The 17,874-nt window shown below is 38.3% G+C and overlaps 1 protein-coding gene across 3 annotated transcripts; it reads right to left on the reverse strand.

Annotated features, from left to right (window-relative positions):
- Nucleotides 1-159: 159 nt before the first annotated feature.
- LOC144195277 (serine/threonine-protein phosphatase 2B catalytic subunit gamma isoform-like) lies at nt 160-16,179 on the reverse strand. Of its 3 annotated transcripts, none has more exons than XM_077714796.1 (14): nt 15,478-16,179; nt 11,655-11,852; nt 10,816-10,940; nt 9,368-9,479; nt 7,350-7,495; nt 7,124-7,263; nt 6,853-6,930; nt 6,659-6,753; nt 6,451-6,576; nt 6,252-6,329; nt 5,964-6,048; nt 5,516-5,613; nt 3,838-3,864; nt 160-2,386 (listed from the first exon to the last, which is right to left on the reverse strand). In XM_077714796.1, the coding sequence occupies exons 1-14, from the start codon at nt 15,536-15,538 to the stop codon at nt 2,220-2,222; spliced, it is 1,536 nt and encodes a 511-aa protein (XP_077570922.1). In that variant the 5' UTR covers nt 15,539-16,179; the 3' UTR covers nt 160-2,219. The 3 variants fall into 3 exon arrangements, with proteins under 3 accessions (XP_077570922.1, XP_077570923.1, XP_077570925.1); XM_077714797.1 differs by having other exon boundaries at nt 160-2,377; nt 15,478-16,178; XM_077714799.1 differs by lacking the exon at nt 3,838-3,864.
- Between the last annotated feature and the right edge of the window lie 1,695 nt (nt 16,180-17,874).

A 17,874-nucleotide genomic window follows, 5' to 3' on the forward strand; every position in this document is an offset into this window, starting at 1 on the left:
GAATGGCAAACAAAAAAATCTCACCAAAAAGTCCTTAAATTGCCCTAAAAGTAACAGGAACCATCAGAAAAGTGACCTGCAAGGGTCCTAAAACCCTGAAATGCATCATCAGTATAGAATTGTCATTTCCAATTTATTTAATAAGAACTAACAGACAAATGAAATAAAACACTGGATTTTAATTTTCTTTCAAGTGATACATCTATGTATAAGATTTCATGGCCTTGCATGATACGTACGGTACACTTTCACCATTAAAAGATTCTGCAGTTTTTCTTGTTTTGACATTCTGCAAAGTGCAGCAGATGACCTAAAAAGGTCACACTATACTGTGCGGGTCAACCAATAATGCCTTATCTTTAAAAAACAAAACAAAAAAGAAAGCATAAAAAAACAAAACAAAAAATCTTTATAATTTACAAGATTAACTTGTTAGGACCGAATGAATTAACATACCTCAATACTTGGGGGTTTTACTGAATTGCGTACAATACTCCACTTGGGAAGTCAGTAGCAAAAAGTGTCGTGTGGCTTGACTCTGTTTACCTTCCACACACAACCAGATCTTCAAGTGTGTCCAGAGTGGCATGGCACGAGTGCAAACATCTTATCAAATGAAATAAAAGAACATTTTTTTAACACAAAGATAGCACATTTCTTTTCCATTGAAGCTTCATTTTTTTTACTCCTATGCCTTATTAAGTGCCCAAAACCAAGCATTAGGTAAATGACAGCACCAGTTGAAATATGAGAGGAGGTCCTGGGCCACATATGAACAGAACGCCCAAAAAAATAGTTAAGCATTGTAGAAATGTTCCTAAAATCAGGATTGAGTTTTTCCTTTTTTTTAAAAAAAAAAGAACACACAGAAAAACAAAAAAAATATTGCACATATAAATGGCCCAACTCCTCCTCCCTTGTTGCTCTAGTCGAAGATAAAAAGCAAGTCTTAAAGGGTGTCGGTTGCCAATGAATAGAAGTGAAGGTGGTCAGAGCAAAAGTGAGGCAAGCCACAGGAAAAAGTTCACAAACGTCAGGAAATCACATCGACTATAAACGCGGCTCGCTCGCACAGCGGCATGTAAAAAAAAATCAAATCAAATCAAATATTGAGCGGAGCGAGCCAGTAAATGATTACAGTACTGCTAAAGCTTCATCCTCCGTCTATTGTGTCTCCATACAACATATTGCGATCATTTAGAAGCCTTATCTAACAGAGTTGTCACAATTTTTTTTTCTTTAAGCATGCGCGCACACATCTGCATACTGTATATTTAACAATAGATGGAGACACTTAAACAGCCTTAATAAAGCAACAATAGGATTTCAAATGTGTTTTAACATTAACGCAGCAGGTTTAAACTGCTAAATTTCCTTTAGTAAATACTGAAGCATTGCAACCATGAATTAAAGTCCGTTTTTTTTCTTTCCAGAATGTGAGTTTGTCTGCAACTTGGGCAAAATATGTCCTCTTTTGTTGAAATGGGTTTATCTTCTAAAGCTTTCTTGATGTGCTTCCATCCAAGACATGGAAAAAAAATAGTACTGCGTATTACTGTACTCTACTTGACATCCCATCATTTGATTTGGGTGAGCTCAAACGTACTAGCTGCCGTCGTATTGAACAACTATCGGGCCTACACCACAAAAAGCATTATCTTCATTTTAAAATGATTTCATTCACAAATGATAATACAGGATAGCGTTACTCTGAGAGAACAAAATACTCGAGAAAATCTTCCCATAACCTTTGGGCTTCATCAAAATGTTTTCATGAACATTTCATAAATAAGACATCGCATTTCTGTTCAAAGTATAAAATAGTACTTTTCCCCGCACCAACTATACTATAAGCAGTAAACCCCATTTGATATCCTGGCGAAAAACCTCCAATTGAAGCTGCAAAGGCTGCAAGCTTTATCGCAACAAATTCAACATATAAATTTGCTTATATTTCATCTTAGCTTTTCTAACTTTGACATAACTGCAACGTAAAGCAAAATGACCATCACCGGATGCTATTAAATATATCTAATAAATCCCTTTTGATGAATAAGATTCCCCGACTATTGTATGCGGCCTCCTTTTGTTTCCCACCACTAATGTGTCTGCTTGGTTTTGTCCCACCTGATGACATGATGCAGATGATGGACAGGAAAAGGAAAGTGAGGTGAAGCGGGCGGGATGAGTCAGGGATGGAAAAAAACTGCTTCCCAAGCCTATCCATCAGTGCCGTTTTTGTTGGGCGCATTGCTATTGATGTTCCCTCCGTCCGGCTGCTGCTGCTGGCCATCTTTACGAGGCGGCATCCTCTCGTTTATCCTGTCCAGTCCACGGGCTTCCTCGAAATTACGAATTTTCCTCGTGGGAGAGAAGCCTTGAATGGCTAAAAGGGGAAAAAAAGCAGAGATGAAATTACTTAAAGCTGCAAACGATGAGTTGCTGCAGTCTCTGTTCTGTTGTAAAAGTATCAACAAAAGTATTTTGGCCTGCCGCGGCACAGATGGGGAGTGAATACGGGTTACACATGCACAATAACTTGGACGGGTACAAATACTAGAGGGACGAGCTAATACAATCAAACACCTCATGCTCGTTGGACTTACAATTGTGTTCCGGAACAGCCATGGAAAGCAGGCAGAGAAGGTGAGCAAATGAAAAGAAAAACTTGTGAGGCAAATTACTCAGTCATTGGCACAGTAGTAACGTTAAACGGACAAACATTTAAGGGTAGCATATCTAAAAATCGTACTGAGGATTTTCATTTAACAGTTCTCTTGCACAATCAGGTATTTTGTGGAAATATACAGTATTTAATGTTCACCATTATGATCATACACAGATTCATACAGATTTTCAAAATCTAGGATCTAGGCAAGGAAGATGATCTTTAAAACCTCCAGACTACTGAGGGACTGTGCAGTAACCTCAGTCAAAGTCTGCAGAAGGTCCCCACTTTGTGGACTTTAACTAGGTCTACAATGTCTTGTGTGTCTTATGTCTGTCTTGCTACTGCAACCAAGAAATTTACCAAAAACGGGATGAAATAAAGTTCTAATTTAAAATCAATGACCTATAATGTACAGAGACACATTAATCCCTATATAATCCATACTGCATTTGTTACAGTATTATTGTATATTGTATAATGATTATTTTACAAAGTTAGGATTTAATAGCCTCAACTAAAACACCATCGTGTATGTATTTGATTGGGAAACCCTCAAATAAAATGAAAGATGGCTATCATCTCTAGCACGATAGTTTAGTCTGTGTGTATTGTATTGGCCAAGCAGGGAATGTGGCTTGTTACCCCACAAAGCAAGAGCAATTGGCAGACAATCGATTAACACCCAGATAGTGTAATGGGATTAGCTGCTGAAAATATCCCAGGAAGGGATGTCCCAGGTCTTAGCTCGTTCTTAACAGGCTTTTCTCTGGGTTGGGAGCCACTATTGGCAAGAAAAACCCATGTGAAAACAACAGCAGTAGTTTTACAACAGTACCACCCACAACTACATTAAAAAGATCTCTTATGATTAAAACTAATCATTCCTATACACTATTTGCAATGTTAGCATTTCCCGAGAATGTTATTAAATCTTTTATGTCGGTAGATGACTTTAGGTGATAAAAGTGCTGCTCTGGAATTGCAGTAGTGTAACTATAGTTTGCGTAAGTGTTAAATTACAAAAGTACAAGTCACAAGACACTGATAATGCAAGAGTATCCAGTACATTCAGTCAAATGAATAATTCAATAGTATGTGGAACTGCAGATGTGAATCAAATAGAGGGAATACAAACATAAGAAGGGGAAACCAAAAGCCATGCGTACCTTTTGCTTTAGCTGCTTCAATAGTAGCTACGTTAAAATGGAATTTGGGGAAAGAAGGCAAAAAGGGACACGTTAAAATACAGCAAATACAAGAGCAAGCAAATACTTCATTCAAATCAAGCCTCAAATTCATTAACAATTGTCATCTGACGGTGACAGTAACTGTAAAAAAAGGTCCAAAAATATGTCGCAGTCAATTTACATGCCAATTCCCAGCAACTGGCTATCAACATTAGAACATCTAGTTGAGTGTTTGGGTGCGAATGAGAAAGTTGGTGCTGCTTGGAGATCTAAGATGCGACTGCCAGTGTCAAAGGGTCATGAGGACTTGGGAATGGAGAGCAAGGGGGGATTTGGCAGAGCGATAAGGGCCTGATTTACAAGATACCAAACAGAGGGCATTCAATTGTACTGTTTGCAGACACTGCATGTAAAAAGTTGCACAAAACTGACAGGATTGAATGTGTTAGTGGAAGACAGGTATTCAGGAATAGAAATCTGTTGCTCTGCTAAATATTGGGAAGCAAGAAACGGTTGAGTGCAGTTCATCACGCTCTTAGAATGTGTGAATTTGATGGATCTGGTGGTCCTGCTGTCAAAGCACACTAAAATCAAATGACACAGATGCAATGAAATGCAGAATTGGAAGTGTTGTTGTCAGACAGTGAGTGACGAGGCGTGTCCCTGATTCCAAGTCAGCCCTGAGCTAAATAATAAGCTTCAAAAGTGACAGAAGTAAATTTGCATTAGTCCCTCCCAAAATGGGCATAAAACCATGCAAAAGAGTGCAATTGGCAGACACCATCTTGGTTGCTTCCCTGTCTAGATCAGTCAGCATGAGCAATTGATTTTGCACATTTTTAGTAAGTCAGGCCCCAAGAGGGAGACTGGGAAATGCACAACAGTGACAAAGCTGGATGACACATTTGGATGCCACGTAGTCCCCGAAAAAAAAAAAGAACTGCAGCACACCTGCTGTCCTAGATTTGTTTAGACATGCAAACACACTCTGTATTTTCTCATTGACAGCTATTGTTATTCCAATTAAACTACAAACATATACTTATATCATTCTGCGTTTTGCTTGCCAATTTTGTCAAAATTGTTTTCACCATGTTAAGGTTGACAGAAATAGTCTTTTTTAATGTGTTAATCATATGGCTTATCGCGAATAATGATCACTATTAGGTGTGTTTATCATTAAAGATGGTGCTGATTTGAATGATAAAAATTCCCATGTAAATGGATTTGTCCACATTGGAGCCCAGAAAATGTGGCAAAAGAAGTCAATGTGAACAATGGCATTCTCCTAAAGGTCATTACATGTGGTCTCTCTCCTAAAGGCTCCACAACTTCTGTAAGCCTCCAGTGTGGCACAGCGTGACACCTGACATGTTCTCTGGGGGAAGAAGGTAAGCGCTAACCTTTAGATCAGAAGGGTCAGCAGCCTTTTGTAGGTGATAGGCTAACCTCTCAAACAGTTTGGGCTACAAATTCAGGGGTTTCTTCTTGGGAGGAGCATGCTGCCATTGATCGAAAGCCCTTTAAAGCTACTACCGGCAAACAGGGGAGCTTTGATGACCTCACTCATGATCTGTACCTCAATGCACGAATCGTCAAACACAATCTTGGTGATACGGATACAAAACAGGCAGACTGTAGATAAAAGCAAACTTACCAGTCTGTAATGTCTGCTTTCCACCTGATAGCACGCCCACTGGAAGTGTTCCAGTTGGGGTCAGGCCTTTGAGAGTTAATACACTCTCACTCTCCTCCCTGGTCCATGAAAACAAAGCGTATATGATGGCACATCTACTTAATGATTTCAATTTATCTTCAAACTAAGAGGTAAAATGTGTAAAAACATTTGGATGCAGCGTTATAACTATGGCGTGACACCTGTCATGAACATCAACGAATGGTTATGACACATGTCATAAGTGTCCTAACCTCAAGTCTAACCTTTAACTTTGCATCAAAATGTGCATAATTTATGTACAGATTGACACTTTTGAGATTGTCAGAAAACGCCTTCACAATAAAGTGCAACCAAACGGTTTTACTAGTCAGCTGTTCATTGGAATCTATTTCACATATATTAGAAAAAAAAAATCACCGACTCATACCTAAGGACTGAGAAGACTCGGGCCATTTTGCCAACTGCACGAATCTTGTTACGAATGACCTCCTTTCGCATCGCTGTGGTACCACCTGGGCAACAAGAAATATAACTCAAAAAGCAAGTATTGACTGAATCGGTGGCTAAATTAAAGTACCACTAATTGTCTTTGTGAGGGAATGACTGCATGTGGCTAAATATACCCCAGTAGCATACAGAAAATCAATGGAAAAGTAGAATATGAAATTACTGGGGTAGAAAATTGTTGATTATCACGTAGTAGCAGCAACCTTACCTTCATACAGATCATCTCCCTCTGACATAAGTTCATCATCGGAGCAAATATTGAGCACATTCACCAACATCTCAGTCACTGCAGAAGGAGAAAAGTTAAGGGTAGCTTAATTGTGTGCTAACTTATGGCTGTAAACTCAACCATGCATTTAATAGCAATTATGAAAGCACACAGTATCGATTATATTTTCCCAGCATACCTTTTTCGCCAACAAATGGCAAAGACCATGTAAAGACATCCATAAAGTTGGGTAACCAATAAGGATGAGGGGAACAGTTGAACTGTCGGATATTCATCACATTGTTCTCATATTTTAGCACAGCAGCTGGAACAAAACAAAATGAATATGAGGATTAATATCTAATACAAATAAATAAACTATTAAATATGATTGAAGAGCAACTGACCTTTGTTGTTGTACACGTCAAGATAATTTGGCGCTGAAAAGATTGTAATTAATGAAGGAAAGCCCGTAGTTTGACTTTTTCTGTACATCCGATAGCTATTTAGCAAAAAAAAAAAAAAAAACACAAAAACAATCAGACACCAGACAAATATATTATCAATTTTTTTTTTTTTTTTTTAAATCAAGCCTACTTACCCTGCATCTTGGGCTTCATGGGCTCTAATTACTGACAACAAGTTATTATTTACCAAAAAGTCACAAACTGCAGAGTAACTGCAAAGAGATTCACAAGAAAAAGTGTTAAAACCTGAGAAAAGTACTAGACTTTTTAATATGAAATGTGGCAGCCTTCCACACCTTGTTTTTTGTGTTACATAAGCCATTACTACTAAAGAACAATTCCTTTTTCGAGGACTCTTATTATACCAAAAAAAACATCACTACCAAGAAGATTTAATAGAAACACCTGAAAAAGTAGGAACAGCCTCTGACAGAGTTATGGTTGAAGTGTTCCGTTGTTTTTTCGCTCCCGTAGTCTTCACCAGGGTCGGCCCAAATGAGGTCACACATTGGCCCAAATGCTGGAGGCTCTTTAAATCTATCTAACTGTCAGAAAAGACAAAATTAAGTAGTGTAAGTATATTTTCATGACAATCTATGACTCATGAGCCGATTCAAAGCGTGGGACTTACTTTCCTTATGTCGTCAAGGCAGTTAATTTCTGGTGAGAGTCCACCATGTACACACAGGAACTGTTGATTAAGCAGGGCAGCAAGGGGCAGGCAGTCAAACGCCTCCATACAGGCATCATAGACCCTTTCTGAGTACTTAATTTTACCTGTCACAGACATGGAGAAACAAAGTTCTATTGTTATATGATGCTATCATCAATCTTCCATGGTAGGTTAGTTACACCATGAATTTTAGCATTAAGGTTTTGACTTAAATGTTATGCCTTTATTATAATTACACAAGTCCAATGAGACTTTAAGTTTCACCTTAAAGAGTAGACCTAATAAGTAGGAACAAAGAAAAAATTGTATATACTATAGAAATAAAATGAGGTAGGAAACTAAAATGTTTAGCAGTACGTGATAGAGGTCACTATGTTTTTTTATGCAATTAACCAAAGTACACGACAAAAATTTGCAGCGCTAAGACTAAAGTAAAAATCGGAGAACATTGCTTATTGATATGCATCTGGCAATATGATGCCATTTTATCCTTCAGTGGCAGTTCTTAATTGAGTATGGATTAGTTCCTTCGTCCTTCCTTTAGTCCAACGTATCCATTAATGTGGATAACAAACACACAAATCATTGGCACAATCAACAGCGTTTAAGCCGAGGAGATGCTGTGACTGATTTCTGTGGCTCCTTAGCCAAGAGTCACAATATATCTTCCACAGTGTCACTTGTACAGCAGTGCAAATCAGATTGAGGTCAGGGAAAGCAAACTCATTTCAGTCTGGAGCAGACAGGACAACGCCAAAACAGCACAACACCGCACAGATTGTGCCTATTTTCAGTAAGAAAAGAACCTCACTGCAAGCCTGTAACCTATATACCAAATACAGTATAGAAAATATCCATGCAGTATTGTGCATGTGCTTTACACGGACAAATAATATATAAGGTACAGTGAACACCCATGAAACAACTAGCTACTAGTTCTCTTGGCAATGATTTTAAAAAGAGAAAAATGTGATAAATCAATCATTCAGAATGAACTAACATTGGTGAGAATGTTACATCACACATTCAAAGATGTGTATAGGGTGTAAAGATAACAGTTTTGTGCCTGCAAATGAGGTTGCATGTGGGTAGAGGTGAAGATGTTTTGAATGTATTCAATAGGTACTTGGCAAGGTTGTCTATGTGCTGTCCCATAAAGCCACGCATAGACACAAAAATACATAGAAACGCCAACGCAGGCTACAACCGCCATCCTGTTTAATTGTGTGAAATGGATCAACAACACGCCAGACAGCACTCATCACTCTGGCAGTTTGTCATCTGCATCATTGCAATAAAAAGCCTCCTTTGGCTATGTGGCGTCTCTTATGCAGATAAAGTGTTAGGCTGATCTCACCGACACTTTCTGTCAAAGACAGCCAGGGACACTGGACAATTTATGAAGTGGAGTCTGTAACCATGCATTTGCAGACGGTGGAAATGAAACTCATATTCAAACATTTCAGTTCCACTTGAATGCATTTTTGCCCAAAATAGTAAACGACTGAACAATATACACATCTAACCAAAAAGTATGTTGTCAATCCCTTTATTTCTACTACAGAATAAAAAAATAAAAATAAAAAACACTATTTATTGTTGATTATCTTCTGTGTTTCACATGTTAGTGGGACCCAATATTTGAAATTTGGTGTGGGGAAGGTCTGTTGATATGCTTATAGCTGTAATATTTAATAAATTTAACCTATTGGATAATTGTACTTTTGTGCTAATATTTTTGTATATGCGCGAAAACATTATATGTATTGTAGTAGTTCTAATGAGGGTGATCCTACTTTGCAGTTTTTCGTTTATCGCGGCCATCTCTGGTCTAAATTAACCACGATATTCGAGGGATTACTGTATTTCCATAACATACATTCATTATTATATGACAGCATTAGTAACAGAAAAAGATAGAAAGTGGACATGCAGGAAACTGGCATTGATATAGCTGAAAGAGCTGTAGTACTTACATTCCTGTTTGAAGGTGAAGTACTCTGTGAGGTGCCGGCACTCATGGTTCCCTCGCAGGAGGAAGAGTGTGTTGGGATGGTTGATCTTGAGAGACCAGAGGTAGAGAACACACTGCAAAGACAGATAAAGTGGCAGGTGGAAGTTGGAGAATTGACTGATTTGTGATGCACAAAGCTCGCTGTATATGTACATGGAAAGTATTTATCTAACTGTATAAAGGAAGCCAGAAGTCAAATGAAGGGGAGGAAAATATACATCTGCACTCTCCTCTAAATCAGACCAAGGCTAAACGATAAATGCCTTCATCTCATAGTTGCAACACAGTGCAGATATGGGCACATAATAGGATTATGGTGTCAATTATGAATCAAAGAAACATGTAATTGCTACGTCGGTAAAGTAGCTGGACTATTCGCTTGCCCTGAAAGGCTTTTCAAAAAAGGTATAACACTACTTCAAGGAGCACTTTATGTTCCCTAGGCAACCACATCCTTGTATTCAATTTTATGTAGACCAATCACTCATTTTGGAAAGAGCTGTGTTGCCTTTTGTTTAAAAAAAATAAAATTTAATAAAAAGTTGTTATTTAGATTACAAATGATAAAAAGATGGTGATGCATGTGCATATCTAATCTAACTTTCAAATTAATGAGAGATAACGAACACATTTTATCCTCACAATGGTTGCCTGGGGTGCTGGAGCATATCCAAGTTGACTACCAGCACCAGCAAGCATGTTTTTGGGATGTCGGAGGTCAACAGGAAACGTAAGACATTACGAAAATGTACTGATTAGTACAATTACCTAACATACAAGATGTCAATATTTATTGATGAAAAAAAGAATCTCGCCGTGAAATGTTCGAGTTTTTTTTAACCATTGCATGCCTAATGATTAGTCATGATCTAACAACTTGTAATTATAATGTTGTCCTAAATTGTATGTAGCTGCCAAGTTTATAAGTACTTCAGAAATTCCAAAATGTATTTTGAAAAACCCATATAATAATAATAACAGGTGGGAGCTCCCAAACATTGCATCACAAATGCATAGGAGAGCAGAAGGATAGTTCAGGGATATTTTGAGACGCTTCTATACATGCTTTGAGATCCTTTTACTCATGAAAGTGGGTCATCATTGCAGCTATAATGAATCCAAGCTTAGTCTAGTTGCCACCCTCCAGCTATAACTCTCACCAAGGCCACTGCAGACCACTTGGTACAGCCGCTCTACAGGCGTCTAGTCCAAATGTGCATCTTATTTTTAACCATTCCAATCACCATGGATGAACCGTGCCCTTTGGAATTGGCACTCTAACAGAAATTTAGCCCAGAAGCACATGGACCATACATTGAAAGCAGCACAGAACAATACTATATACTGAGTGTGTATCATTAAACAGTCCAAACTAAAATGAATGTAGTTAAAAAAAAATTAAAAACTTACCTCAATACTGAAGTATCCTCGATCTACGTAGTCTCCGAGGAAGAGATACCTCGTATTACTAGGTGATCCTCCCACTTCAAATAACTTCATGAGGTCAAAGAATTGACCGTGGACATCACCACATACTGGTAAAACAAAATCAAGGCCGTTTTTTAAACAAGTAGCTTGTGTAAAAGGTGGAAAAAGTAAAACTGTCCGTATTGGCAATTCAGCAAGCTGCCTGCCTTGTCTTCCTACAATTTATGTGACGTTATAATTTTTTCGGTTTGGCTGTATCTGGAAAATGCATTTTGTGTTTTACAATTTCAATAGAGAAACCTTTTACTTGTTCTCATTGCAGCTTTCAACCTCATTATCAATCTCTGCCAACTTTATATATTTATTTATGTATTTATATATATTTTTATATTTATATATTTTGTGTTTATATATCAGCCAGAAGATCTTGAACTTACAATTCTAATCTTATCACCAACTGACTCCAAGTTAGCTGACTCCTAACTCTCAGTTGCTCTTGGAGAAGTCATTAGCCTAAGGGCTACACATACTGTATGTTCTTTCCTTAATGGGTTTCTTTCCACCCTGCATTGTGAGTGCTGTACGCGATTCAGGCCAATAATACAGAATGGCTTGTGTCCACTGTTGTGACTGATGAAAATCAATTTTAAGCGTGTTAAATTGTATAAAGGGAACACATGGGTTGTGGGGGGCGGACACTAAAGTGGCTTTGTCAAACACTGTTGAAGAGTTAGCTTCAAACATTACAAAAGATGATTGAAAAAAAATCATTAACAATCAACAAAATGGCATGTTAAAGAAAAGTTGTTTCACAAACATACCTGTAATAGGTGCCTCCACCTCCAACATGCATTTCTCTTGCCGAAGGATGTTGGCTCCATCGTTGATGATCTTTAGGGCTACTTCTTCTTCCACCCTGCCCTCTTTGACAAGATGGTTACGTAGCAGCTCAGCGTTGGGTTTGCTATCTTCAAATAGCTCTTTTATAGTCAATTTATGTTGTGGGGGGTATGGCACAGCTGTTGAATAGGAAAACAGTGGATTATTTAGGCGAAAAATGTCTGTAAAAGCACAAGTCACTACACAAATTGAAACTATTTGCATATTCCCAAGCATTTTCAGTATGTAGATTTGGCATGTGAAGTGTTACAAGCTCAACGATGACAGGAAAAGCATAGCCATTGGGAACTGATTTTGAGTGAAAATGAAATCCTAGAAGGAGAGGAGGTACACTCATGAATCTGCATGTCGCCGAGGTACGTAATATGCAAGATGAGGCTGTGCACCTTAACACGACTTGTCTTCCTCCAACAAACTGCTACGCACCACCCACACAATCCTTTTAGTGATCAGCAAAAAAGGTCAGCTCAATGCGTTTGAGGCCACTACCTGAGAGCTTCATGATTAAAATCCACTTAAAAGCCCATTTGTTCTCACAGTCTAATTTAGCAAAAATATAGTGCCGTGAGGAAGACAACCAACACAACTGCATCTGAAATAAGGAAGATACTAGCATAGTGTAAACATAATCCACTATGTAAAATAAATACAAGTACAATTGCCATTCAGTCACTTCACATTTACATAAAACTATGAAAAAAATGCATGACTTATAGGCCGGAAAATACGGTAGTTCTCTTGATAAAATAATGGGTGTGGCTTATATTTAAGAGTACCATCGAGTTGGAAAATTCCATTTTTCTAAAACAAAATAAAGTAAATTTTTGTCATGACTCTTGTAACGATCACATTATAGGGCACTTATTATAGCATGGGGCTTGTTTATACACACGTTGAACATTTTTCTATGAAAAATGCATTGACTGCTGCGGTATAAATAACCAATAAGTGCACCTCAGCCTTCAAGGCACGGCCGTGAAGAGAGCCGTAAGCTGAGGTGGTGCAAGCTTTAAGAACAGATTAGGTAAAGCCTCTATTAGCAAGGGCTTCCAGATTCAGGGGCTGTTTACTTAAAAGCCCTGACACACTCGCGACAGCTCTGGTAAGGAACAAAGCAGGTTTTTGAAACTAAAAACAATATTGATGACCTATCAAAAAAAAAGAAAAAGAAAAAATCCTAGCACCACAACCACATTTAATGGCTTCTCCAAATACCACCTTAAAAAAAAACAAAGCGACCTGCAATTGATGAAACAGATATCATTCAATGCATAGAATAATCTAGTCTAGCAAATTAAACTGACAAGTAAGACTCTGACTAGAAGGAAACAAATACGACCACAAAACTTGTGAGCTATTGACCATGAGGAATACATAAGCACGCAGTTCTAAACAGCAATTCATAAAGATAAATGCATCCAAATGTGGTCTGTACAAACTGTTCAAATACAGATAGGGAAGTAGCACTGTCTGTCATTGAACAGTGGCACTTCATTCAAACAGAGTACAGGGAAATAAAACGAGCACAAATGTTTGTTCTCTCAACGAGGTGAAGTAGGCTTTTACAGGCAAGTGAGGAAAAATGTTTTGTTCAAAATAAATAGGTCCCAACGCCCTGCACTGGGATTTTTTTTAAATTTATTATTAGAGGGCTTGGAGCTTAATTAGCATTAATGTTTGATGAACTCTTCTTGAAAATGACAGACACACATTGGGCTATTGCTGCACTGCATCAACACCCACGCCGTCTGGCACGACAACAAACGCCTCAAGAAACAAAGGCACTACTATTTACCATCCCGCCCACTCTAGATTGTGTTTGGCCAGTGTTATGGTCCAGTACCTAGAATATGTTTGCTATTGTTTTGAAATCAATACGATATAGACATAATTGAATGATAAAGATGTGGCTGAATAGAGATGAATGGAGCAGACTGGCTGACTGAATTATAAAACCCTCTTCAGATTGCTCTAATTATCAGTGAATGCATTAATTATCCTTGCATGTTAATCAGAAAATCCTTGAGTTTATTCCTCATTGCCATCAGTCAAAGTGGCTTTGACGGTAGCTTGCAAAATTGGCTTATATAGTCCACTTTTGCTTCATTTTAAAAAGCCGAAATGTCCTTTCGGGCTATCACAATAGCTAACAAGTGGTTCAAGAAATTGATGGCTAATTATTTGGAATTTCAAACTGTTGTTTAAGTCATTTCCAGACCTACAATTGTGTTAGTTAGTCAATCACAGGGCACATTGGGGCGAATAACCATTGACCATATCGATAATATTGTAGATATTGTCCAATAATATGTGTGTTGTTGAACAAGAATGCTGTTATATACTAAACCCAATGAAACAATGTTGTTTCTTACATGCTTTGTGGTCTTCTTCTTTAGTCTTGGATGGTTTAAACATGCAAGGTTTTGCTGGGTAGTGCCGCTAGGATAATTGACTCAAAGAAGACGGGTGTTGTTTGGGCACAGTCATTGAAGACGCCTACAGCGTTTCAGAACTAACAGGCCAAGCATTTTTCTTCATTTTCAAAGCTTAATTACATACAATAATGAGTGTATTACACGCTTAAGGCATTTTGGATTCATGCAAATCTGGCAGGCTTGGTAACAGTCTTTACTTTTGCCCAAGAAAATAATTAAATATTTCCTTCTTGGACTGCCACTCACATACAAGTAGGAATACAGCTAAATGTTGGTTTGTTTGCTTGATTTCTGTTGGAAATAGTTACTTAATATCTAGGGAAATATAAACTAGGTCAGGGTTCACTCTTCTAATGTGGACCTTGGAGAATGAAACTTTAATGCATGGTGGACTTAAATACACCAGTTACCCCAGAGATGCCATGCTTCCGAAATATGTGGCACAGATTACATTGTATCACAATGGGTGTAATGACTATCCCATTTTAATTAAACATATTAGTTTCAGGCTTTCCCTAAATGACGATTGACTCCTAAGTAGTGTTGTCCTTTTGTTCCTTCTCCGGTTCCTGTTCTCTCTCTGACCAGCATGTGGCTGGCCATGTTGGGAAGATCACTGGGGAGATTCTTTCCACAATTACCTCCCTCACTCTCCACTGGCTCACACTTCAGCATTCCAGTCCCCTGGCAGGACACACTCCGAGTGCCCTTGCCGACAGACATAGGCGTGGGTTTTGCTTGCTTTAAGTAGTCGTACAGTTGGTTTGTATTTGGTTGCGTTGGGTTATGGTTTCGGTTGGGTTGGGTTGGGTTTTGGCTTGGGTTTCCCCAGGGATTGCCTCAACCCTTGCCTTGCCAGTTCATTGGTAGACTAGACACAACAAGTGGTGTCCTGTCTGCTCTACGAAGCAGTGAGACCTCAGGGTGAAAGAATCCATCTTGTCTTATTCTGCTAGCAACCCGATCGGACCTCGGGTATTCCCGCGAGTGAGCCCGACCGACCCTGAAGAATTAGGTATTCCACTGTCCTAAATGTCAAGGACAGTCAGCACCAAGATAGGACTATGACTCTCCTTTGATTTACACTGAAATGCCACATACATAAACAAAATAACTGCAGTGTAGATGATGTGCCTATTAAGTTACAGACATGTATTTGTGGAACAGGTGATTAACAGGTTATGTACAATTGCTCATGCATTCATTTACACAGAGTCAATTTAGATCTGCAAAAGAGGGAGCGGCTCAGATTCAAAATGAAAAATAATAAAAGAAAATATAAAAAACATAAGTGAAGGCCATCGCTCACCTTTAATGAGCCGTTCCGTTGTGGACTGTTTCTCTTGTTTGTCTTTATCCTTTCCTGACATCCTTGCTTCGTTTGTTTTTAGTTGTTAAAATGTGGTGCTGCTCTCCTCCACGTTAGCTTGGGACAAAGTAGCGCATCGGTTTCGTGCTCTTGACTTTGGGGTTTAATATTGATTTTACCAACATACAGTGGAGTGTCGGCGGGGGTGGAATAAGAAAAAAATAAGGCTATGCAAGGAGCTGCAGCTCTTTGTGCTGTGCTAGCTTACTTGCAGCAACATTAATGCTGGAAGAAATTTTTCGAAATGTGCAAAATGAAAAAGGGGACTTCCTTTGTTTTGGAGAACGATGTCACTCCCAGCCAATGTGCAAATACCTGAATAATAGCTAGAGCCCAGGGTGGCGTTCCGAGATAATCCGATTGAGTTAGTACTCTATTTTTCGCTAGTTAGCCAGCTAACATATTGAATGTAGTGGCAAGTGGGCGAAGAGGAAAAAATGGCAAATGAAGACTGATCGTTCATCTTCGAGGTACAAGACGCTCCGGGAAGAAGAAGAAGAAGAAGAAGAAGAAGAAGAAAAAGGACGGCGTTGAGGTAACGGGTAAAGTCGTTCCAAGAGACAGAGCAGGTCTTGACAGTGTATCCGTCCTCCTCCTCCTCAGATTAAAGTGTAATCTGACAGTGTGAAGAGGCAACGGTGGATTTCCTACAACATGGTGGAGCCGCCGTGACGTGACTATGGAAACGTGACACGTGGGTTGGGGCTGCGTTCACAAACACTGGGCGAAAATGTCACTTCATACATAATTGTGGATTAACAATTTCACAAATTAGCATTAGAAAGAAAAATAAATCGAGTTTATTGACTGTTATAAAAGTTTACTGAATATTGGTTTGGTAATGACAAAAATAAAACATAAATTAATAACTATAGATTATGCATCTATAATGGTCTATAATGGACTTCATTGAAACCATAAATGCAACTGTGGTAAATAAATATAGATCAGTATTATTTTTGCAAATCTTTTAGAAATATATTCAATTGAAAAAATGTCCACCTAATGGTGCAGTGCCAGCCAATCAGGGTTCGAATCCCACCGGGTGGTGCGAGTGGTTGTGCCTGTAGTTGGCTGGGATAGGCTTCACACTATTTAAATAAGTAATACATAATAAGTTTCTAGAAATAGAAACAACACAAATTCATGCATTATCCATCAGAATACACTAGATGGCCATATTGTTCAATGTGTAGAAATCAAATTCACCCTGATAGGATCACCATGAAGTCAGTACTGAGCACATTATGAAAATAAACTTAATACAAACACTGATAGAAAAATTCGAGATTTATTTAACTTGAAAATAACAAAATTCCACCTAAACATACAGAATAAGTAAACACCTAAACAGTACATTGAAAATATCACCAACCACATAAAACCATGGCTACAGGTATCAGGTCAGCTCAACAGCAGCTAAAAAAAAAAAAAAAAAAAAAAAAAACTTTTTTTTTCTTTTTTTTTTTCCAAACTAAGTACATACGCCATGCACAAAATAATTATACTTTCATCTTTAGAAATGCTTTTTTCCGTCAAGTCATTTACGATTTATCTTCCAATTCTGCCTACTTAAAACTCTTATCTTGAGGCCTGACGCAACTGTGAAAAAGATTAGGTCATTTCCTTTCACGCGTTGTGTTTAAAAATAAAATAAAAAATTTGCACATGCAAAAATATTCTGTCACGCCACGCACACCTTAGAACAATGAAGGAAGGATTTTTAGGGAGATCACAAGCACCAGTAGGCAGAAAGCCTGATGATGTCACCCTGGCACATGCTCAATGGTCTGGCCTTCTGCCTCTCTCATGTTGAGAGCAGATGATAACAAACTCGACAGTCGCAAGCTGCTCATTTCAGAAGAACAAATCATCACATTTCCCAAACCGGAACAAAGTCTGTGAGCAAAATAGAAGAAATGGAGCAGTCAGTAGGAAGTGGTCGACGCCACTATTCGTGTAGGCACTCGCGGTTCTTAAACAGTGCACAGCAACAGCAGTTAAGGGTGAAAAGTGATGTTTTAGTTACAACACAAAAAAAGTTATTTCCAACTTGTGGCTTGTTAAATAAGTTCCTATGAAAAAATCTGCTTTGAACATGTGCAAATGCATTTTGGAATCACATAATACACATTGCAGACAATTCAACTGAAGACACAGTAACACAGAACTTTGAAACAGTGATGCATAAAGCCTTTGGTGCTCAGAAAGATAAAACACGCATATTTTTTTGAGGACAAAAAGTATTGAAGATTGTTGGAAGAAGCCCCAGACCAAACAAAGGGCGCTTAAGACAAAAAGATACACAAAGCGCGGCACAAAAACGTAATTCTAAAG

This window comes from Stigmatopora nigra, chromosome 4, assembly GCF_051989575.1.
Source record: "Stigmatopora nigra isolate UIUO_SnigA chromosome 4, RoL_Snig_1.1, whole genome shotgun sequence".
NCBI lineage: Eukaryota > Metazoa > Chordata > Actinopteri > Syngnathiformes > Syngnathidae > Stigmatopora > Stigmatopora nigra.